The 23,812-nt window shown below is 40.4% G+C and overlaps 1 protein-coding gene across 1 annotated transcript; it reads left to right on the top strand.

Annotated features, from left to right (window-relative positions):
* Positions 1-3,753: 3,753 nt before the first annotated feature.
* Positions 3,754-13,771, top strand: GZMA (granzyme A). Its single transcript, XM_043489195.1, has 5 exons — positions 3,754-4,081; positions 8,441-8,579; positions 10,324-10,465; positions 10,664-10,933; positions 12,939-13,771. The coding sequence occupies exons 1-5, from the start codon at positions 4,015-4,017 to the stop codon at positions 13,098-13,100; spliced, it is 780 nt and encodes a 259-aa protein (XP_043345130.1). The 5' UTR covers positions 3,754-4,014; the 3' UTR covers positions 13,101-13,771.
* The last annotated feature ends 10,041 nt before the right edge of the window (positions 13,772-23,812 follow it).

The following is a 23,812-nucleotide window of genomic DNA, read 5'->3' as shown; positions in this document are numbered from 1 at the left end:
CACACACACACTCTCACACATGCCCCCACCCCACAGGCACTCACACTCACGCCTGCACACACGCCCACTCCCCACTAGGTTTTCTCAGGTTGGCTTTAATGTTGGCTGTTCATCCTCTCAGAGTCAGACCCTCTCTTAGTATTCTCCACTTCAGAACCCAGTTTTGTTTCTTCATGACACAATTTAAAATCATTTCATACGTTTATAAATTTCTTTCTTAGTAGACGCTATGCTCCATAAGGCAAAGATTAAATGTTTATTCACCTTTATGTCTTATCTCTAGCATTTAGCACTGTGTCTGGCACTTCAGAGGTGTTCAATAATTAATATGATTCCAGGCCTTGTCCCCAACAGCTGATTCATTTCTCTATGACCATGGAAAGAGGACAGCAAATTCAAATATAAATGCATATAATAGCATGCATTGCTCTTTTAGAAAATATTAATTCATTGAGTTATGTAGATTTTCCAAATTCTGACACATTCATTGCAAAATATTTTAAAAATACATTTATTAATATCACTACCATCTGATTGGGAAAGTCCTTAAGTGTTGGGAAGATGTCAAGCTTGTGAGAACAGATACAAGTGTTTCCAAAATTCTAATTTTATCGTTAGCAACAAACATTGTCAGCTGTTTTCTCTAAAGTGACAGGCTCACTTCATTCATATTTGAGAAAGTGTTATTAAATATCAAAGTCTGAATAATCATATTTTGTCTGTCAGCATTCTTTTTTTCTTAATTAATTTTACTGCAGTATAGTTGATTTACAACGTTGTGTTAGCTTCTTGTTGTTTAGTCGCTCAGTCATGTCTGACTCTTTGCGATCCCATGGACTGCAGTACGCCAGACTTCCCTGTCCTTCACTATCTCCCAGAGTTTGCTCACACTCATGTCCATTGAGTCAGTGATGCCATCCAAACATCTCATCCTCTGTCACTGCTAATGCATAGCAAAAATGAATCAGCATTCTTTCAAATAAAAATAGTATTCCATGAAAGAGAGAGATCAATTAGCAACTCAAACAATTACACTAGTGTTTTTCCTCAAAGCAACCACTGTACTTTAATGTGCAACCAGCATGTTTCAGACATACATTGCACACTTCCCACATCACAGAGAATATTAAGAAGGCATTTACTACAGGGTAAAGACGTGTTAACTTTTAATTTTGCTGTTTCTGCTGTCTCATCAAAGACATTCTTCATTGAAACTGGTCTTCTCTTCTGAGAGTGTCTAACAATGAAGAATACAGTGACTATCAGTACCGTCTGGTGCTACCGCATTGATTTGTGCTAAGACACCAGCAGTTTTCCCCATCATTGCTTTTGTGACATTAGCGAAAATGTTAACACACAGGTACAGAAACAAGCAACATCTTAGCATTATTATGAAAATTAATTTAATCTCACAGACCCCTGAAAAGGTTTCAGGAACACCCAGGAGTCCACCAACCACACTTTGAGAATTACTGGCTTACAACATTGCAAAGGCTCACTCACAACTGGAACAAGTTAAACATTTTTCCAAGAGTATGAATAGGTAGCCTTAATTTACAATTTTTTTAATTTATACTTATGGGACTCCCCTGGGGGCACATGAAAAGAAACTCAACATTAGTCATTAGTCATTACAGAAATGCAAGTCAAGACCACAATTAGAAACTTCTTCACACTCACTAGAATAGCAATTGTAAAGAAATAATACTAATAGAAAATACTGACAATAGTTTAGAAACCTGGAATCTTCTTTAGATTCCTGGAACATTGTTAATGTTAATCTTTAGAAACCTGGAACATTGTTAATGCAATATAAAATGATTCAGCCACTTTAAAAAATAGAAGTTCTTCAAGATGCTAAACATAGCTAAAATATGACATAGTCATCCCACTCTTAGGTTTATGCCCCACCTAAAAACATATGTCCACAGAAAAACTTGTACATAAATGCTCACAGCAGCATTATTCATAATAGGTAAAAAGTAGAAACAACAAAAAGTATATCAGCTGCTGAATTGGCAAATAAAATATATTTCCATGTGATGGAATATTATTTGACAATAAAAAGGAATAAAAAGCATCATGCCAAGTGAAAGAAGTCAATCACAGAAGACCACATATTGTGCGTTTCCATTTATATGAAATGTCCAAAATAGGCAAGTCTAAAAAGTCAGATATTAGATTAGAGGTTGTCTAGGGCAGGGGAGTCAGGAAAAGGAGGGTAATGCAGAGTGACTGCTAATGGCTATGAGACTTCCTTCGGGAATGATAAGTGTTCTAGAATCAGATTACGGTGATGGTTGCACAACTCAAAACAGCTTAAAAGCCAGTGAATGATACACTTCAAATGAGTGATCTTGATAGTATATAAATTATATCTCAAAAGCTGTTAGAAATCATCACAAGGTATTTCCATGGTGGTCCAGTGCTTAAGAGCCCCCCCTGCCAATGCAGGGGGCACGGGTTCCTCCCTGGTCTGGGAAGATCCCACATGCCACGGGATAACTAAGCCCGTGCCCCACAGCTACTGAGCCTTCACTCTAGGGCCTGTACTCCACAACAAGAGAAGCCACTGCAAAGAGAAGCTCCTGCACCACAGAGGAGCCCCTGCTCACTGCAACTAGAGAAAGCCCACACGCAGCAAGAAAGCCCTAGCACAGTCAAAAATAAAATAAATAAATATCTTTTTAAACATTACCATGTGTCAAGGGAGGGTAAAGCACATTCACATAAAAAGAAACAGAACTATCAATGTTTCCTTTAGGACATTTTCAGTAGCTATAGCCAATTAAAATTTGACTTTTTAAAAAGTCTGCGTGAAAATTATTCACCAAAACCAGAAGCAGAGTATCCCACTATTTTACTGAAAATGATTCATCTCTGATGCACCAGTGATAGGTGAGAAAAGGAAACACAGGGGGTCTCAGTGGGGTTTCCTTCCAAGGTCATGTGATTTCTGAAAAAGCAAGCTCTGAGTTTGAAAGCCTCAGGGTGTTAACGCTGGGGATGGCTGGTTAACAGCAAACACCCTGATCGAACACATTACTATTTACGTAGTATAATAAAGACCACATCCTCAGCTCAGAAGAAGAGCTGATGACATTTCTAATAGAAAGCATACAGAATACTGTTCCTTCAGAGACTGAGAATGATCCTTCTTAGAGACAAGTTGTTCTCCAATATTGGAACAAAGTAGCAATGTCTGACTCCCATTTTCCTTTCTTAGCTAAATCAAGAAAGAAGAAAGGGAGGAAAGAAAGGAAGGAGGGAGAAAGGAAGGGAAGGAGGGAGGGAGGAGAAATTCAGATATTCTCACATGTCTAAAGTTGTAAAATCAAACCATCAGGGCAAGCACAATCAGAGGCTGGCCTGGAAAGAACCAGTGCTCCCTAACCCCACCAGCCTCTGTCCCCACCTGCCAGATTCCAGATAGGGGCACAACAAATTACCTCCTCAAAGTGGAGAAGGAAAATCCAGGCAGGAGCTTATGAACAAATAAGATTCCCTCCTACATTTCCATGTGTCCTTGGCTGATTCGTTCTTGCAAAACCCTAGGTGATGACTAAAAAGACATTTGGCTAGTGACCAATTTTTAGGCAACCAATTTTAAATCTCTGATTAAAGTCTATAAAGAGCTTTCATTTATGCTAGGTAATGGATAGAGAAGATAATGTTGCTGACGATGAAAACTAGAATGCTCAAAACCTCAGCTGAAACATTTGAGGTCTCTTGTATCCTATCTTCTGATGGCAACAAGGTCCCATAGTCCCCACCTGCCACGGATTTACAACCCTCTCCCGGCAGAGGTCCTCGCCGAGGGGGGCACACCCACTGGTGAGGAGTGGTTACTCACCGTTCTCACTTGTGGTGTTTCTTTCCCTAATGCCTAACTTTGAAATTGGAAAGAAAGAAAAGAAAGGAAACCACATCCTTTGTACTCTCAGTATATAAATAAGAGCTAGTCAAGAACTGAAAACAGATTTCACATTGATTGATGTGGAGACACCAGCCGCAATGAGGAACTCCTCTACCTTTCTGGCAGCCACTCTCTCGATTGTCATTTTTCTCCTAATTCCTGAAGGTAAGACTGATCCTTGTCATTTCCACTATAATAAATTAAGTAAAATGGAGTAGACTTTTTGGCAATATTAATTAAGTGTTCTAAGAGGAGACTTTTTTTCTGCAAGTCTTAACATTCTTCCTTGGATTCTACATTTATCTTTTTTTTTTTCAATTTTTATTCATTCATTTACTTGGTTGCACTGGATCTTGGTTGCGACATGTGGGATCTTAGTTCCCAGACCAGGGATTGAACCCGTGCCCCTGCATTGGGAGCACAGAATCTTAACCACTGGGGCACCTGGGCTGTCCCTCCACATATATCTTTACTTTAGAAGGAAAAATCCTTCTTTCTTCTTTACAATTCCTTTATTAAAAGATAATGGAACCACCAGTGCTGCCAATTTGTGGCTTGAAAATTGCCCAAAAGGACACTGTAAATACAAGTAATCAAACAGACATAAAGCTCTTAAATTAGGAAAACAAATAGCACCTTTCAGGAAAGGAATAGTGACACCTCACCCTTTCTTGCTGCAGAAAATGCATAGATAGTTTTAACGACAAAATCAACTGTACTTCAATAATCCATCAGTCTTTAAAAAAAAAAACCTGACCTAGATGTACCCCCCCCAAGTCAAAATGATTCAAATATTCATCATTTTTTCTCTAGGCTAGTATGTCCTTGGGAATACATTAGGACACTGGGAGCTCTTTGGCAGTGCGATAGTGTTTTATATTAAGTATATTCTTTGATGCACTAAGTAGTAACCAACTAGCCTGATTTTATGTGAGCTGCATAGGCATTAGTTTAAAATGCTGTAAAAGTCATGGGATTCTCTCTAGAAGGGTAATAGGGCATAGCCCTGGGTACAATAGCCCTGAGTAGCTCTAGATATTCCTTAAAATCTTTCTAGGCACTAATAACGACTCTGGGACTAGGCTGAACTGTGCCAACAAGTGTAGAGCTTGGGTTTTCTCCATGGTCTGGCAGTTTTTGGAGGTAGAAATGGTGGACAAGGACTGATGCAACCTATCTTACCAAAAATTCCCGAGGAAGATCTCTGGTTTATCTTGCACCTAAAAATAAGGAGAAATTTTAGAAATAATAAGGTTGCAGGACATTAGAAACAGAAGAATGGACAGAGTACTATTAATATAAGCATGGGCTTCCCTTGCGGCCAGGACGCTAAAGAATCTGCCTGCAGTGCAAGAGACCTGGGTTCGCTCCCTGGGTTGGGAAGATCCCCTAGAGGAGGGCATGACAACCCACCACCAATATTCTTGCCTGAAGAATCCCCATGGACAGAGAAGCCTGGCAGGCTACAGACCATGGGGTCACAAAGAGTTGGACACGACTGAGCGACTAAGCAGCAGCAAAATACAAGCGTGTTCCAACAACTATGTTAGAGCATGTTATTGTTGTTGTTTAGTCACTAAGTCATGTATAACTCTTTTGTGAACCCATGGATTATTGCCCACCAGGCTCCTCTGTCCATGGGATTTCCCAGGCAAGGATATTGGAGTGGGATGCCATTTTCTACTCCAGGGGATCTTCCCGTCCCAGGAATTGAATCCATGTCTCCTGCATGCAGGCAGATGGGCTGAACCACTGGGGAAGCCCATGTCCTATGAAACACTGAAACCAAGCATATTAAAAAAAAATCCAATCATATCTTTTCTTCAAAGGAAACAGCAAACGCAAATTACTCTGTTTCCTTCAGTCAGAGAGAGTAGTATGGGTCCCCAAATGGAACAGACACAGCAAAGCAAGATTTGATCCTCTAGACAGGTTGTCTCAATCTTTCTACACATTAGAATCCTCTGGAGGCTTTGAAACAATACTGACATCTCAGCCCTGATCCTATTTGATTTTAATTTATTTTGATTCTAGGTGGGAACCAAGAATTGCTAGTTTTTAAAGCTTTTCACCTGTTCTAATTCCTCTTCCCAAATCCTAGTTTGAGGGAGACGGGGACTTTTTTCTGTGCTCACCAATCACAGGACTCTGCAAAATGAACTATTGTACTGAGTTTACAATTTCTACAGCTCAAACAGTCCAAAGATGCATCTTTGGAATCCATCTCTTCACGATATCCATCAGGAAAACTGAGATGTAGGTGAAGTTCTATTTGTTTCTCTAAGTTCCTTATCCTTTTACTTCTAGAGCCTAGGATTTCCCCTCCCCAACTCCCTTCTGGAAATGAGAGCCCTTCTGGACACCCATTTTCCCTATCCCTCTCATCATTTACATCTCATTGTAAATCTGGCAATGAGTTGGCTTTAATAAAAGAGTAACAGGCACTGTGCCCTATTGAGAGAAACATGAGGCCTAGTCAATGGTCAGGAGCAATGTTTGAGAAGAATCCAAGAACATCTGGTGCAGGAACGTGGCACTGAGAGTATATCAAGAGGGCACAACATCCTTTCAACCAACAGGGATGGTTTGCCTTCTGCTTCCATCTCAGTTCAGTTCAGTTCAGTTCACTTCAGTCACTCAGTCATGTCCGACTGTTCGCGACCCCATGAACTGCAGCATGCCAGGCCTCCCTGTCCATCATCAACTGCCAGAGTCTACCCAAACCCATGTCCATTGAGTTGGTGATGCCATCCGACCATCTCATCCTCTGTTGTCACCTTTTCCTCCTGCCCTCAATCTTTCCCAGCATCAGGGTCTTTTCAAATGAGTCAGCTCTTCACATCAGGTGGCCAAAGTACTGGAGTTTCAGCTTCAGCATCAGTCCTTCCAGTGAACACCCAGGACTGATCTCCTTTAGTATGGACTGGTTGGATCTCCCTGCAGTCCAAGGAGCTCGCAAGAGTCTTCTCCAACACCACAGTTCAAAAGCATCAATTCTTTGGCACTCAGCTTTCTTTGTAGTCCAACTCTTACATCCATACATGACCACTGGAAAAACCATAGCCTTGACTAGACAGACGTTTGTTGACAAAGTAATGTCTCTGCTCTTTAATATGCTGTCTAGGTTGGTCATAACTTTCCTTGCAAGCAGTAAGAGTCTTTTAATTTCATGGCTGCAATCACCATCTGCAGTGATTTTGGGCTTCCATCTCACTCTTCCCTAATAATAAGTCTCTACTCTTGGTCTATCACCAAGGAAATTTGGCTAAGGCAGAATTCTCTCCTTATAGCATCTTCTCACTTCTCTTCATTAGAAAAGGGCTTAAATTAAACCGAGTGGTTCAGTCTGGAGATTGAAGAAGAGTTTCAGGTGCAAAAGATAGTCTCTCAATTTATGAAGGCTGCTGCTGCTAAGTCACGTCAGTCGTGTCCAACTCTGTGCGACCCCATAGATGGCAGCCCACCAGGCTCCCGTCCCTGGGATTCTCCAGGCAAGAATACTGAATGAGAAGGGTGCAAATTTCAATAAGCAAAAGACTCATGATGACCAAAAAACTCATGGGTAGGGTTACAGCTAAAAGGTGTTAATGCCAGTTTGTAAGCTGTGGTGTTTTTCAAGAGCTCGGAGTGAAAAGGGCGGTTTTCAAGCTTGTAAAAGCAACTCTGCTTCCCCCAGATTAATACTTAGCCAGAAAAGGGGAGGGATGGGCAGACACCAGCAGTTCCTGTAGCACCAGTTACTGGTATAAACTCATGCACAGTTGTCTGCCCTTAGCAAGTCCTGAGGGCTGAGGCCAGTGGTTGTGACAGATTTCCAGCCTGATAATCCCTGGACCTGCCAATGGCATGGCTTCTGTGGGTGAAAGAGCGAAACCTCTCAGATTCCAACAGGAATGGGATTTACATTCCGGTATCTGATCTGGGCTTTGCTGGCGGCTCCATGGTAAAGAATCCACTTGCAATGTAGGAGCTGCAGGAGACACCAGTTCGATACCTGGGTCGAGGATACCCTGGAGGAAGGCATGGCAACCCACTCCAGTATTCTTGCTTGGAGAATCCCGTGGACAAAAGAGCCTGTCAGGCTACAGTCCATAGGGTTGAAAAGAGTTGAAGACGACTGAAGAGACTTAGCATGCATGCCCACATCTGAAATCGACATGAAGGGGGTGGAGTATGCTCTCATCCCTCCTCCTATGTGGGAAAAGCATGTCTAGCCTTGCTGCTGCTGCTAAGTCACTTCAGTCGTGTCCGACTCTGCAACCGCATAGACAGCAGCTCACCAGGCTCCTCTGTTCCTGGGATTCTCCAGACAAGAATACAGGAGTGAGTTGCCATTTCCTTCTCCAATGCATGTATGACGCTAACTCGCTTCAATTGTGTCTGACTCTGTGCGACCCCATAGACGGAAGCCCACCAGGCTCCTCTGTCCCTGGGATTCTCTAGGCAAGAACACTTAGAAACGTGATTATAAGTAAAGCTCTTTAGGGTGGTCACTGATATGACTTGTCTTTGTCTTTTGAATAGATCTCTGTGAAAAAATTATTGGAGGAAATGAAGTGACTCCTCATTCAAGACCCTACATGGTGCTACTTGAGGGGGAAAATATCTGTGCCGGAGCTTTGATTGCCAAAGACTGGGTATTGACTGCAGCTCACTGTGACCTGTATGTTCTTGGGGTAAAAAAAAAAAAAAAAAATTTGTGGAGATAGTCTAACTTGGGGGAATATTAACAAAGAGAGTAAATATCATTAAAGCCACAGGATCTTCACATTATTTACATCTTTGGCAGCTTGCTTTACCCGCAAAAGGGAGTTGAGGCCAGACTCATCCCCAGAGAATCAGACCAGTGAGGAAGCAGCATCCAGAGCACTTTTGGAAGATCTCCTCTGGAGCCACCAGGCTCAAGGGCTGCAGGTCTTGGCTTCTGGTCTTGATGGTGCAGAAGGGAGAAAAACTTCAGTGTCCCCTCAGGGACCTGAGCACCACTGTCAAGTAAAGAAGGCTTCTTTTGAAAACCTTCCTGTTTTCTTAAAACTTCTCACACCTGCAGCCATTTCATAACCACGGTCAACCACGGCCTTCAAACCACTTTCAGGGCTGGTCTTTTCTTCGCCCCTAAATCAAGCCTCTAAACTTGGGCTGTCCATTATGATAGCCACTATCATGTTGGTTATGTGAGTTATCTATAGTTATATACATTTTCATTTATTAAAATTAAGTCAAATGACAAATTTAGATCCTCAGTCTCACTGGCCACATTTCAAGTCCTTGGTAGCCTACATGGGGCTCCATATTGGACAGTGCAGACTTATAGAATATTTCATCATCAAAGTATACTCTACTGAAAGCGCTGTTCTAAGGTCTAAGTGAGACTGATATCAGCTGTGTAATGGAAAAACAGCAGTGTGAATATATTGTTGGTGTAGTTTGTGCTAAGTTATGAATAATAATGGCCTTCATCATTAATACATCAGAGAGTATCTTGATTTTATTAACCAAAATGAATCTTCAGAATGGTGTAAGAAAAGGAAGATCTGAAGGGGCCCCCCTTTAGACCACCTTTCCCTCAAATACACACACTCAGTGCCATGCACATAGGGTCTTACATTAAGCAATCTATTTCTGAAAGTTTGCCCATTTAAGATAAGTTTGTTGTCCTCTTACAAAGATTTCTTCAGTGCATTAGTTCTACAACTATCGAGTGTCTTTTGCTTTTGTTGTTAGACCACTGAGATTTCTGTGTTCCAGTTATCTGCAACTGGATTCCCTATTACAGCTAAAGGAAGGTTGAGGGGGACAGCAGTATAACTCCACCAAAGATCCCAAGACTTGGCTTAGCTACCATGGAATTCTCTTTTTTTAATATTTATTACATATTCATTTTAATTTTTGGCTGTTGCTGCGAGCAGGCTTTCTCTAGTTGCGGCAAGCAGGAGCTACTCTCTGGTTGCTGTGTGTGGGCTTCTCCCTGCAATGGCTTCTCTTGTTGTGGAGCACAGGCTCTAGGGCCCAAGGACTTCCGTAGTCATGGTGCACTGGCCTAGCCGCCCCGCGGCATGTGGAATCCTCCCAGACCAGGGATGTAATCCGTGTCCACTGCACTGGCAGGTGGACTCCAACCACTGGACCAACGAGGAAGTCCCCCATGGAATTCTCTTATCATTTGATTTTCAATGAACCTAGTTTAGCTTGTTATAAATAAGCTGCAGGTCAGCATAATGATAATGATAAATTCATAAACAATTCACTTTTATTCTTTAAAGTATACATTTTTTTTCTGAGTCACAAACAGGTATTTCCACAGCAAGCACATTTATAGATGGGACAGTGAAACTGATCAGCCCATAATATGCTTAGCTCCTGATTTAAAGAGTAAACCAAATAAACAGTATGGTGTCTGTTTTCAGGAACCGGAAAACCCAGATCATTCTTGGGGCTCACTCAATAACCAAGAAAGAGCCTGAAAAACAGATCACGTTCATTAAGAAAGAGTTTCCCTATCCGTGCTATGACCAGGACACACATGAAGGCGATCTTAAGCTTCTAAAGGTACAAACCTTTGATTATACTTTTGACTGATTCAAAAGTCATAGAAGCTCCTACAATCTGGCTTCTGATATGGAAATCTTTCTCAGTGGCCTGATAACTGTATAAGGGGGTCCCTGGCGGTTGGGCTAGAACTTAAATTTAAAAAGTGACATTTTTATTATCTTGTTCTGTTAACTCTTTTTGCTTGCCTTCCAACAGCTGAACAAAAAAGCAACACTTAATAAAAACGTGGCTATCCTTCAGCTCCCAAAAGTGGGCAGTGATGTGAAACCAGGAACTGCGTGTCGAGTTGCAGGGTGGGGAAAGTTTCACAATAATTCCCCTCGGTCTGATATTTTGAGAGAAGTCAATGTCACTATCATAGACAGAAAAATCTGCAATGATCAGTCACACTATAATTATAAACCTGTCATTGGACTGAATATGATTTGTGCTGGAAGCCTCCAAGGTGGAAAAGACTCCTGCAAGGTAAGTAAAATAAGATCCCAAACTTGAGCTGTTGGGTTAAGTCATACAGATATAGAGAACGTAATGTCATGATTTGCATTGGCTTTTACAGGGTCCTAGTGCTTTTTAAAAGAAGTCTGATAAAACTCCAGTCAAATAAATTAATGTTCTCAGCTCAGATGAGTTGTTCATCAAAAATAACACATTCACTGCTAGTGCCTGGGTTGAACTACTGCATATTCTTGATTTTATATCAAAAACCACTAAGAAGCAATTTTTTCTCATTTTTCATATTAACATATATAGATCTAAACTGAAAAAAGATATGTAACACTCAGGAGAGCTGAAGTCAGGGTTCATCTAGGGCCTTCAGTACCTTTGCCCATCTGAGCACTCCCTAATAATCCCTCTGCCATTTAGCCAGGTAAGTCTGAAATACCTGCATTCCCAAGACTGACTGAAGATCTTGGAGTAAACTGCATAGCTCCCTAGAGCCAAGCTCGACCTTTGGAAACAACTTCCAAGCACTCCATACCAGAGAACACGCAAGCCTCCCTCTCAGCATGCCCTGAGAAGGGCTGGGACGGGTCTCTGCTTAAAGATAGGAGCAGAAGAACACTTGACGACGATTTAAGCCCTGAGCACTGGTCTGTCCCTTCTCACCTCCCCGGGGAGGAACTGTGCTCTCAGAACCTTTCATTTGCAGAACTCCATGTACAAGCCTCAATGACTCTCCATCCAGAAACACCCGTCATCCCTAAAGCCATAGCAGGGAAACAGCCGACTGGGTCTCTAGACTTTAAATATCTTTAAATATGCTGATCTAGAGTTCCTTGGGGCTTCCTTTGTGGCTCAGCTGGTGTAGAATCCGCCTGCAATGCGGGAGACCTGGGTTTGATCTCCGGGTTAGGAAACTCCCCTAGAGAAGGGAAAGGCTACCCACTCCAGTATTCTGACCTAGAGAATTCCATGGACTGTTTGGCCCACGGGGTCGCAGAGTTTCTTGAGAGAATGCAAGGTCACATACTGGGTACTGCAGTCACAAGAATAAAGCATGACTCACAGCTAACTGAAGCCTCCCTCCTGGTGGAACCAGGCAGCTCTGAAGTGTAATCACTGACTTCCAGGAGCATCCATCTAGCATCAGATGCTCAAGAGACTTGGGAGGAAGAGCAAAGAATAATGCAAATTCCACAAGAGGAGTACTTCTCGTCTATTTTGTTCACTGATCTTGTCCTAGTGTCTAGAAGACTACATGGCACCTGGTAGGTGCTCCATGAATATTGACTAAATGAACAATGTTTGCTAGAGAAGAATGGCATTGGTGAGAGTTTGAAGGAACTGACCTCCAAGGTCTAATTTTAATGTTCACTGAGCCTATGATAAGGTGATAGACCCAAGCTTTATCATGTAATTTTCTCTTCAATGGTTACTGCATTGATGAAGTTTGAGTTTCATTTGATTTAAGTTTGAGTCTTTCACATTCCATATGCTCTTAAGAGATATTATTGTATAACTTATTTCATTAAATGTTTATTTCTCATTTAAAAAAAGAGAGATTCAAGGGAGCAATTTCTGTTTGAGAAGATGAAGTACAGGTTGCTTTGGTTTTGTTCCTTTGAGAAAACAATTAACTTCCAGAAGAACTAGAAAACATAGCTTTTATTCTTTGCCTCAATGGCCCATCTGCATTTAACTATTTTATGCCTTGAGTTACTCAGCATTTTGAGAAAATGACAAAAAGGAGTTTCCAAAGCAGAGAGTCTGTCTCAAAATCACTGGATTCCACAAATTAATAATTCAAGTTTCATTTCAATTTTCACTGCTTTGTAAACAAATAGAGAAAAAAAATTGACTATATCATTGAATATTCCTCAACATTTTGGTTTTTTAAGCACTCATCATCAAGTAAGTCAAGGTTGGTCTTAACTTCACATTAAATGCTTCACATTGAATGGCATTTCTTCCATGCTGCTAGTGGTCATACTTGATGCTGATCTCCACCATTCCTCTTGTTTTCCCCAAGGGAGATTCTGGAAGCCCTCTGATATGTGAAGGCACTTTCAGAGGCATCACTGCCTTTGGCATGGAGGGGAAATGCGGAGACCCTCGAGGGCCCGGTGTCTATATCCTTCTCTCAAAGAAACACCTCAACTGGATAGTTAAGACTATGAAGCAAGCGGTTTAGATACTTGTATTTCAATAAAAAATGTTATTGAAGTATAGTTGATTACAATGTTGTATTAGTTTCAGGTCACAGCAGAGTGAATCAGAGTTACGCATATATCCACTCTTTTTTTAGATTCTTTTCCTATATAGGCCATTACAGGGTATTAAATAAGAGTTCCCTGTGCTACAAAGCAAGTTCTTATTAGTTACCTATTTTAAATAAATTGATAGTAGTGTGTATATGTCAGTACCAATCTCTCAATATATCACTCCCCCCATCCCTGATAACCTTAAGTTTGTTTTCTACATCTGTGACTCTACTTTTGTTTCATCAATAAGTTCATTTTACCCCTTTTTTTCAATTCCACATACATGTGATATCATATGATATTTGACCTTCTGTGTCTGACTTACTTCACTCAGTCTCTAGGTCCAGCCACATTGCTGCAAATGACATTACTTTGTTCTTTTTCATGGCTGAGTAATATTCCATTGTGTATATGTACCACATCTTCATTATCCATTCCTTCGATTGACATTTAGGTTGCTTCCATGTCCTGGTTATTTTTAAGTGGTGTTGCAGTGAACATTGGGATGCATATATCTTTTTGAATTACGGTTTTCTTCAGATATATACCCAGTGCTGTCATTTCTTAATTTCATCATAAATAAAACCAACTTCTATCACTGCACTTGTCTCCTATAACTTATAGCAGGCAGATATCCACCAGCAAAGTGGAACAGAGTAATATAGAGACCTTGTGGATAATGCGAGGGACAGATCAAGGGACCAGGGCCACCTGTGTCATCCATGTGATAAGTGACATGCAAATTTGACTTGAATTATTCACTTCACTGATTCAATGGGCCGGGCCTAGCAGGAGGAACACTAAGGTCAGTCTGCCTAGTAACAAGTACAGTCAAGGGCCCAGCAATTCTGCAATAAACAGAAGCAGCCAGTCTGAAGCATTCGGATTAAAAGGAAATATTTGCCCTTCACAGGCCACTGTTCCACATCAACACCTGCTACTCAGATTTATATACAAGAATCTGAGTCCATTGGGAGAAGCAGAAACAGGAAATGCCTTAGAGTATTTTTCAAAGCAGGCAAGAAATGGAAATTAAAGTTCTAGGGGATATTAACAAGGCACTTAGCTAGAGAAAGTCAGCCTCCTTTCTCAGTAGTGTGAATTTAAGCCTTGGGTTACTAGGTGATTTCTTGGTTCTCCTTGTCCTTGAGCCTGGGTAGGTACAACCAACATGGTTACGGTGGCTGCCATCTCATACTAGGGAGTGAGTGTTGAATCATGGTCTGAAAGTTTTCTATGGGAGAAAAACCAAGATGTTCATTCAGCATGCTGAACATAGTGGATAATCATCAGTCCAGTAGCCACATCAAGATGAGATTATATGAACAGATTCCTTTGATTTCCATCAGTTCATTTTGGACTATAAATCTTATGTGTGTATATGTATGTATATAAACATATACATATATACACATGGTATGTCCAAACTAAGAACACACAGCAACACTAAGAGACAGCTTCTTAAAACAAACAAAGGGACATAGCTTATAGACTGACCAAAATACTGGTCCACTGGTTTTCAACCATGGCTGCCCATTAGACTTACCAGGCTCTTTAAAATTACCAATGTCTATGCCTCACTTTTAGAAATTTTTATTTAATTTGATGAGAACCAGGACAGAGTGTTCTTTTTTTTTTTTTTTTGTAGTTATTCTTAAATTTTATTTTCCCTGTGCAAGAAAGTTCATTTTCATCACATGTTTCCCTAGGAATAAATCACATTCATTAAGAATCAAACAGTGAATGATTAAGCCCAATAAACATAATAAATTGCAAAACAGTTTCTTTAATTCACATTGAAAATTCATACAAAATTGAAGTAGATAGTTTTATAATGACAAATTAGAAGGAACAAAAATATTTTGGTCAAGACATCAATACTTCTACAATATAGCAGTGGTTATTTTGAAAGAACAACATCCACGGGGACGTATTGCACCCATATCTTGTGTTTGTTTTGAAATGTTATGTTGTCTTTTTCAATTCTAGCATACTAAAATATGCCATATCAAATTGTCAGCTCTCATCAGCTTTGCCTCTCTCTCCTTCCTCTTATTTACAGTATTTCACTGGCTAAGCCCCAACCTTGGTCAATCCACTCACCTGCATATTCTTGAAAGTATCCTTTCCACCAGGTTGATTATCAACACTTAAGTTTCCCCAATGATTTTAATATGCAGCTGGTGATAAGAACCCTTATATTAGAAAGTGAAATCTCATGCTGATATCTAAAAGAGATAAGAGAGTCACTAGGATGATACTTTAGATGCCTGCTATAATCCATAATTAGGATTATAATAGCAATAAGAAGATGAAATATTCTCTACTGGCAACATTTATTACAGATTTTGAAGTTCACTTAAAAATAGTTGTGTGAAACTCTTGTTCATTGCTGGTGGAAATGTAAATTGGTAGAGTTTTTTAGGAAAAGTGAAAGTGTCTATTAAAACTGAAGACACACATATGCTATGACTTAACAATTCTTACTCTTGGGTAGAGACCAAACAGAAATGAGGGCTTTTCCCCACCAAATATGTGTTTGAGAATGTCCATAGCAACTTTATCCTTGAAAGTTAAAATTAAAAATAAATGTCCATCTATAATAAAATAGAAAAACAATTGTTGTATATACAATGGGATATTACACAGCAATTAAAAGACCAAACTACGGTTACATGTAGCAACAGTAACTACTTCTACAAGTTTAATGTTGAGTAAAAGAAACCAGACTTCACATAAAAGAATATTTACTGTATTATTACATTTATCTGAAGATTGGCAGAAGGCAAAACTAATTCATGGTGACCAAGGTTGGAATAATGGAGGGGTATTGACTAAGTGACACAAAGAATCTTCTGGGGTAAAAGAAATGTTCACATCTTGATCTAGATGATTTACTCATAGATCTTGATCTTAATCTATTCATAAATTAAATACATTGAGCTATACACTTAAGATTTATATGCTTTATGTGAATTATTACTCAATAAAAATTTTATACTACACAATTTTTGTAGCCAAGGCTTCTGTTTTGTGTATTGTCTGAGTTCATTTTTTTCTTTACTGAAACCATATTCCAGACGTCCATAAAACTAACAGCAGTAAAAGATATATTGCTATTTTTCTTAAATGAGAACCTTGTTCACATACCAGTATTAATTGAGAGAAGTAATCTTTGGTCCTTTGGTCATGTCATAGTCTCATGAGATTTTTAAGAAAGATGTAACCATATCAGAATGGTGGGGGACACTTGGAAATGGTCTCACCATTTTGCTCCTTTCCCTGCTAAACTTTTTCTATAGTTCATACTTGGCTAAATAAGATCAAATGACAGACATTATCTTAAAAAAGAAGAATGTGCATTACAGTGATGTATCTTTTTTTTTTTTTTTTTTCATTTTAGATTAAAAATCTTTTATTTTATTTTATTTTTTTTTATTTTTTTTTTTTAATTTTTTTATTAGTTGGAGGCTAATTACTTCACAACATTTCAGTGGGTTTTGTCATACATTGATATGAATCAGCCATAGATTTACACTTATTCCCCATCCCGATCCCCCTCCCACCTCCCTCTCCACCGATTCCTCTGGGTCTTCCCAGTGCACCAGGCCGAGCACTTGTCTCATGCATCCCACCTGGGCTGGTGATCTGTTTCACCATAGATAGTATACATGCTGTTCTTTTGAAACATCCCACCCTCACCTTCTCCCACAGAGTTCAAAAGTCTGTTCTGTATTTCTGTGTCTCTTTTTCTGTTTTGCATATAGGGTTATCGTTACCATCTTTCTAAATTCCATATATATGTGTTAGTATGCTGTAATGTTCTTTATCTTTCTGGCTTACTTCACTCTGTATAAGGGCTCCAGTTTCATCCATCTCATTAGGACTGGTTCAAATGAATTCTTTTTAATGGCTGAGTAATATTCCATGGTGTATATGTACCACAGCTTCCTTATCCATTCATCTGCTGATGGGCATCTAGGTTGCTTCCATGTCCTGGCTATTATAAACAGTGCTGCGATGAACATTGGGGTGCACGTGTCTCTTTCAGATCTGGTTTCCTCAGTGTGTATGCCCAGAAGTGGTATTCCTGGGTCATATGGCAGTTCTATTTCCAGTTTTTTAAGGAATCTCCACACTGTTTTCCATAGTGGCTGTACTAGTTTGCATTCCCACCAACAGTGTAAGAGGGTTCCCTTTTCTCCACACCCTCTCCAGCATTTATTGCTTGTAGACTTTTGGATAGCAGCCATCCTGACTGGTGTGTAATGGTACCTCATTGTGGTTTTGATTTGCATTTCTCTGATAATGAGTGATGTTGAGCACCTTTTCATGTGTTTGTTAGCCATCTGTATGTCTTCTTTGGAGAAATGTCTGTTTAGTTCTTTGGCCCACTTTTTGATTGGGTCATTTATTTTTCTGGAATTGAGCTGCAGGAGTTGCTTGTATATTTTTGAGATTAATCCTTTGTCTGTTTCTTCATTTGCTATTATTTTCTCCCAATCTGAGGGCTGTCTTTTCACCTTACTTATAGTTTCCTTTGTAGTGCAAAAGCTTTTAAGTTTCATTAGGTCCCATTTGTTTAGTTTTGCTTTTTATTTCCAATATTCTGGGAGGTGGGTCATAGAGGATCTTGCTGTGATTTATGTCGGAGAGTGTTTTGCCTATGTTCTCCTCTAGGAGTTTTATAGTTTCTGGTCTTACATTTAGATCTTTAATCCATTTTGAGTTTATTTTTGTGTATGGTGTTAGAAAGTGTTCTAGTTTCATTCTTTTACAAGTGGTTGACCAGTTTTCCCAGCACCACTTGTTAAAGAGGTTGTCTTTTTTCCATTGTATATCCTTGCCTCCTTTGTCGAAGATAAGGTGTCCATAGGTTCGTGGATTTATCTCTGGGCTTTCTATTCTGTTCCATTGGTCTATATTTCTGTCTTTGTGCCAGTACCACACTGTCTTGATGACTGTGGCTTTGTAGTAGAGTCTGAAGTCAGGCAGGTTGATTCCTCCAGTTCCATTCTTCTTTTTCAAGATTACTTTGGCTATTCGAGGTTTTTTGTATTTCCATACAAATTGTGAAATTCTTTGGTCTAGTTCTGTGAAAAATACCGTTGGTAGCTTGATAGGGATTGCATTGAATCTATAGAACAGTGATGTATCTTATTTGCACTTTTGGTGACCTAAAATTTTGTAAGATAAGAATTACTAGCACTACCAAGCATATTTTCTGAGTTTAAAAACAGGGGGAAAGAACAGAATACATTGTTAATTTGTCAGGAGAGTCCTACCACTCCTTGTATTTACTATTCCACTTTTCAATTATCAAGGCATTTATTTGGTATTATTTTTTTGAAGAGAGATATTAAAGGAGTGTGTGTGTATTGGTAAAAGCCATTTATGACAAAGTAAAGAAATTAATCAATGTATATTAGTTGACACATGCAAAACATTCCAGAGGGCACTAAAAAAATATAACATATGCCCCCTCAACTCCTCAATATAATTTTGTGAAAGAAATAAGCATGCTAAAGTTTAAATAAACAAAGATTCCCATACTAATAGAAGATTTTTTAAAACAATTAGAATAGTTATATTAACACAAAGTAGGTGACACAGGCTGATACCAAGAGTTCAAAGCCAGGTAACATTATTTCAAAACAGAGGACAGGACTTATGTGAAGGTACAGAGCAAAGGAATTGAGGAGCAGGAATTCCAGACTAGAAGATGAGAGCTCCAACAAAGGCATAAGGCAGGAAATCACAGAACAGCCCAGCGATAACACAGGAGGTGAGTGAGGATTAATGTTAAAAAGAACAGTGACCTGATGGAGCTTGAAGAAACCTTAGCAGTTATCAAATCCAAAGCCCTATTTGCAAATGTCGTGGCATACCCAAGGTCACTCAGTAAGTTTACGGCAGAGCCTAGTTAAGTATAGGTCCCCTAACTTCAGATTCTGGGCTCAGGACTCCGAGGTTGAGGTCAAGGAGGGTTAGATAATGGGGAGTCACTGAGAGTTTATGAGCAGGGGGCTGGGGAGGATCAGCACAGTGCTTTTAGAAATTAAACCTAACAGTAATGTGGAAACCCATTAAGAATAAAGACAGGAAACCAGATAGAAGGCTGCTGCTGCTGCTAAGTCACTTCAGTCATGTCCGACTCTGTGCAACCCCACAGACGGCAGCCCACCAGGCTCCCCCGTCCCTGGGATTCTCCAGGCAAGAACACTGGAGTGGATTGCCATTTCCTTCTCCAATGCATGAAAGTGAAAAGTGAAAGTGAAGCTGCTCAGTCGTGTCCAACTCCTAGCGACCCCATGGACGGCAGCCTACCAGGCTCCTCCATCCATGGGATTCTCCAGGCAAGAGTACTGGAGTGGGTTGCCATTGCTTTCTCCAGGTAGAAGGCAATTGCCACAAATTTGTCATCAGGTGTGTAGGACATTACTAGGGTAAAACAAAAGATAGAGAACAAGGGGTAAACTGAATAACCAGGAGGCTCCCTGAGTGATGGAATGACTAGGGTAAGATGAGATCATTAAGACAGAAAAGGGAGTCCTAAGTAAGTCTTTGTCTGAGAGGAAATAATCCATATGCTTAATCCATATTACAGTTAGTCACTCAGTCATGTCCGACTCTTTGTGACCCCATGGACTATAGCCCACCAGGCTCCTCTGTCCATGGAATTCTCCAGGCAAGAATGCTGGAGTGAGTTGCCATTTCCTTCTCCAGGAGATCTTCCCATCTCAGGTATCGAACCCAGGTCTCCCACACTGCAGGCAGACTCTCTATCGACTGAGCCACCAGGGAAGTCCTATGCTTAACATAGAGGAGCACTTTAATCAATATTTAAATGAGTAAGTTGTGTTTATTCAAGTGAATAAGTTGTGTTTTTAATGTACTGAGTTTGAGCTAAAGACAGAAAAGGATCTCAATGAAGAAATAACCAAGGGACTTCCCTGGTGGTCCAGTGGTTATGACTTTAAGTTTCCACTGCAGGGGCATGGGTTTGATCCCTGGTCAGGGAACTAAGACTCGTGCATGCCGTACCACATAGCCAAAATAGAAATATATATATAATACATATATATAATACATATAATATATATTTTATATATATATATATATTCAGAGACCCAAGTATAAGGCTGGAGCTTGGGAGAAAAGTGAAGTGGGAAAGACGAGTTTAGAAATAGTTGCGGTAGATATTCTTGTGACTATAGCAGTGAAAATGCATCTTTAACAAGGAGGAGACAGAGAGAGAAGAAGAAAAGGCGAGAAGGAGGAAAGCAGAAAGAGAAGCACAGAATGAGAGACAATGTCTGGAAGTTGTGGTGGGACGAAACAGAGCCAGTAAAGTAACCTGAGAAAAGGTCAGGGAACAGGCATTCACCTCAGGAAAAGCACAATCTTGTTTGAGCCTCATGATAATGCCATGGAGAAGGCAAGGCCAGTATCATTATTCTCATGTCAAAATGAGGAAGCTGAAGCTGGGAGGGGCTGAGTGACTAGCAGCAATTCCATATGCAGGCTGTGCCATCCGCTGCAGCAGAAAAGACTCGGGTCTGGTCTGGACTCAAAGCCAGGTGTAGCACTCGGCCTCGGTGGTCTGTGGGAAGATAGACAAGACAGCTCATGTTCCACGTGTCAAGGGCTATTGCCTAGGACTGGGAAGCAACCTAAGCTGGGGACCATGAATCCCATCCCAGGATAAAGGGCTTCTCCAAACACCTGCCACATTCAGGGCTGGTGCTCCCACTGCACCTTTGCCAAGAAAACACAGTCAGCGTGGGCTCTGGGGGACACCCTAAAGTGGCCAAGGTTCTGCTTCACCATTCCCCTTCAGGGTGTTTCCCCCTTGTATTAGATCCCTAGGGCTGCTGTAATAAATTACCACAAGGTAATTTATTTATTATTTACTACATGGCTTAAGACAACAGAAAAATATTCTCTCACAGGCCAGAAGTCCCAAATCAAGGGGTTGGCAGGGCTGGCTTCCTCTGGAGACTCCATTCCCTGCCTCTTCTAGTTCTGGCAGCTGTTGACCATCCCAGAATGGTGGCCACATCACTGCAGTCTCTATTTCCATGGTCAAGTTGCCTCCACATCTGTGTGTCTGTTCTCCTCTGTGTGCCTCTTATAAGACACTTTCTGTTACATTTAGGGCCCATTTGGACAATCCAGAATGATCTCATCTCAAAATCCTCAACTTAATTACACCTGCAAAGACCCTTTCACCAAATAAAGTCACATTCCCAGGTTCCAGGGACTTTGACTTGGATAGCTCTGAGGGGACCAGCTTTTAGTTCCCCACAACCTCATGCCTTCTACCATTATTAGTTCTATATTCTCTATTCCACCAACACTCAGGAATTCCCAAGGCCATGTTCCTACCACATACCCCATTCCTCCTCTTATCTTCCCCTGAAAGTAATCCCTTGAGAATCTTGGTTTCAAGAAGCTAATCAAATAAACTCATGCCGCTTAAGGGAAAAGGACACAAAAATCTATCCAACAAAGTAAACATGAGCGTTTTGTGTGAAATTCTGAGGACAATACCCCTCTTTCTGTTATCCAACTGGCCATTTCTCAAAGAACATTCTATGGGGCAATAGTTTTATATGAGGTTGTTAGGTATTTAAAGATGAAAAGAGTTTTTAATGATCATGTTAATTTGGAAGCTCCAAGTTAAGGAAATTAAACAGGATTCCTTATTTCAAAACTGCCATATGCATTATAGGGCTTCCCTAGTGGCTCAGTACGTAAAGAATCTATCTGTAATGCAGGAGACCCAGGTTTGATCCCTGGGTCAGGAAGATCCCCTGGAGGAGGAATTGGCAAAACATTTCAGTATTCTTGCCTGGAGAATTTCATAGACAGAGGAGCCTGGTGAGTTACAGTTCATGGGGTCACAAAGAATTGGACACAACTGAGAGACTAACACTTTCATATGCATTATAAATATTTGGGAGAAGAGGTTATAATAGGCAGCATTTCTGAAACTTACTTGGTCCTTTTGACTTGAGCATCTTAAAGGACTAATGTTCCTCAGAAAATATTTTGCAAAACCTATCCTAATCCGACAATGACTTTCATGATCAAAACTTTACACTGAAATAGACAAAGCTGACTCCACGAAAGAAAGCTGGGACTAGGACAAAGGAGGAAAGACGGAGGGGGATATGTTTCTGACTGGGTAGGTATTCAGGGGCACAAATAAAATCAAATGAGATGGGTGGTCACCCCCTCATAGAGCAGTACAGCTTACAACTCAATTGAAGCTGGAATTTTAGAAATAATCTTGTTCTCTGACACAAGATTCTCAACAGCAAAGAGTGTAGCTACACTATTTCACTCCTAAAGGAGACATTTGTTAGATACTTAGGGCTTTTTCCATCTACACACAGAACTCCCAGTGCTCTCCTTCATGCATACAGAGACACACACAATATGCACAGAGAAATGCCTCCAAGGACACATGGGATTGGCCCTAGGCATGTTGGTGCATAAAAAATGTTTAAATTCATCGATATAATGCCATCCTTTTAATTTAGAGTTGAAGAAAAACTTTAAGAATATCAAACACTTTGTTCAAGGTCACACAGCTGATTAATGACAGAGCCAGAACTAGAATCCAGTTCAAAGCTTTAACTGTTTACCATGCCCCAAACCCAGCATAAAGAAGAGTTTCTTTTTCTATTAAAGGCCAGTATCCATTATTATGCTGGGAAAGAATGAAGGCAAAAGAAGAAGGGGCGGCAGAGGATGAGATGGTTAGATATCTTCATCATCTCAATGGACATGAATCTGCACAAACTCTGGGAGATAGTAAAAGACAGAGGAACCTGGCATGCTGTAGCCCATGGGGCCACAAAGAGTCAGATAGGACCGAGTACTCAAACACACACACACACACACACACACACACACACACACAAGACATATAAATGAAAAGCAACTTAATTTGGTTAGGAAATTTGGAAAACTCAGCAGTGGCCACAGGACCGGAAAGGGTCAGTTTTCATTCCAATCCCAAAGAAAGGTAATGCCAAAGAATGCTCAAACTACTGCACAATTGCACTCATCTCACACGCTAATAAAGCAATGCTCAAAATTCTCCAAGCCAGGCTTCAGCAATATGTGAACCGTGAACTTCCAGATGTTAAAGCTGGTTTTAGAAAAGGCAGAGGAACCAGAGATCAAATTGCCAACACCCGCTGGATCATCGAAAAAGCAAGAGAGTTCCAGAAAAACATCTATTTCTGCTTTAGTGACTATGCCAAAGCCTTTGACTGTGTGGATCACAATAAACTGTGGAAAATTCTGAAAGAGATGGGAATACCAGACCACCTGATCTGCCTCTTGAGAAACCTGTATGCAGGTCAGGAAGCAACAGTTAGAACTGGACATGGAACAACAGACTGTTTCCAAATAGGAAAAGGAGTACGTCAACGCTGTATATTGTCACCCTGCTTATTTAACTTATATGCAGAGTACATCATGAGAAACACTGGGCTGGAAGAAGCACAAGCTGGAATCAAGACTGCTGGGAGAAATATCAATAACCTCAGATATGCAGATGATACCAATTTATGGCAGAAAGCAAAGATGAACTGAGTCTCTTGATGAAAAGTGAAAGAGGAGAGTG

The sequence above is a fragment of the Cervus canadensis genome, chromosome 16 (genome assembly GCF_019320065.1).
Source record: "Cervus canadensis isolate Bull #8, Minnesota chromosome 16, ASM1932006v1, whole genome shotgun sequence".
NCBI lineage: Eukaryota > Metazoa > Chordata > Mammalia > Artiodactyla > Cervidae > Cervus > Cervus canadensis.
Note: the sequence above shows the minus strand (reverse complement) of the source record. Positions and strands in the feature narration are given on the sequence as shown.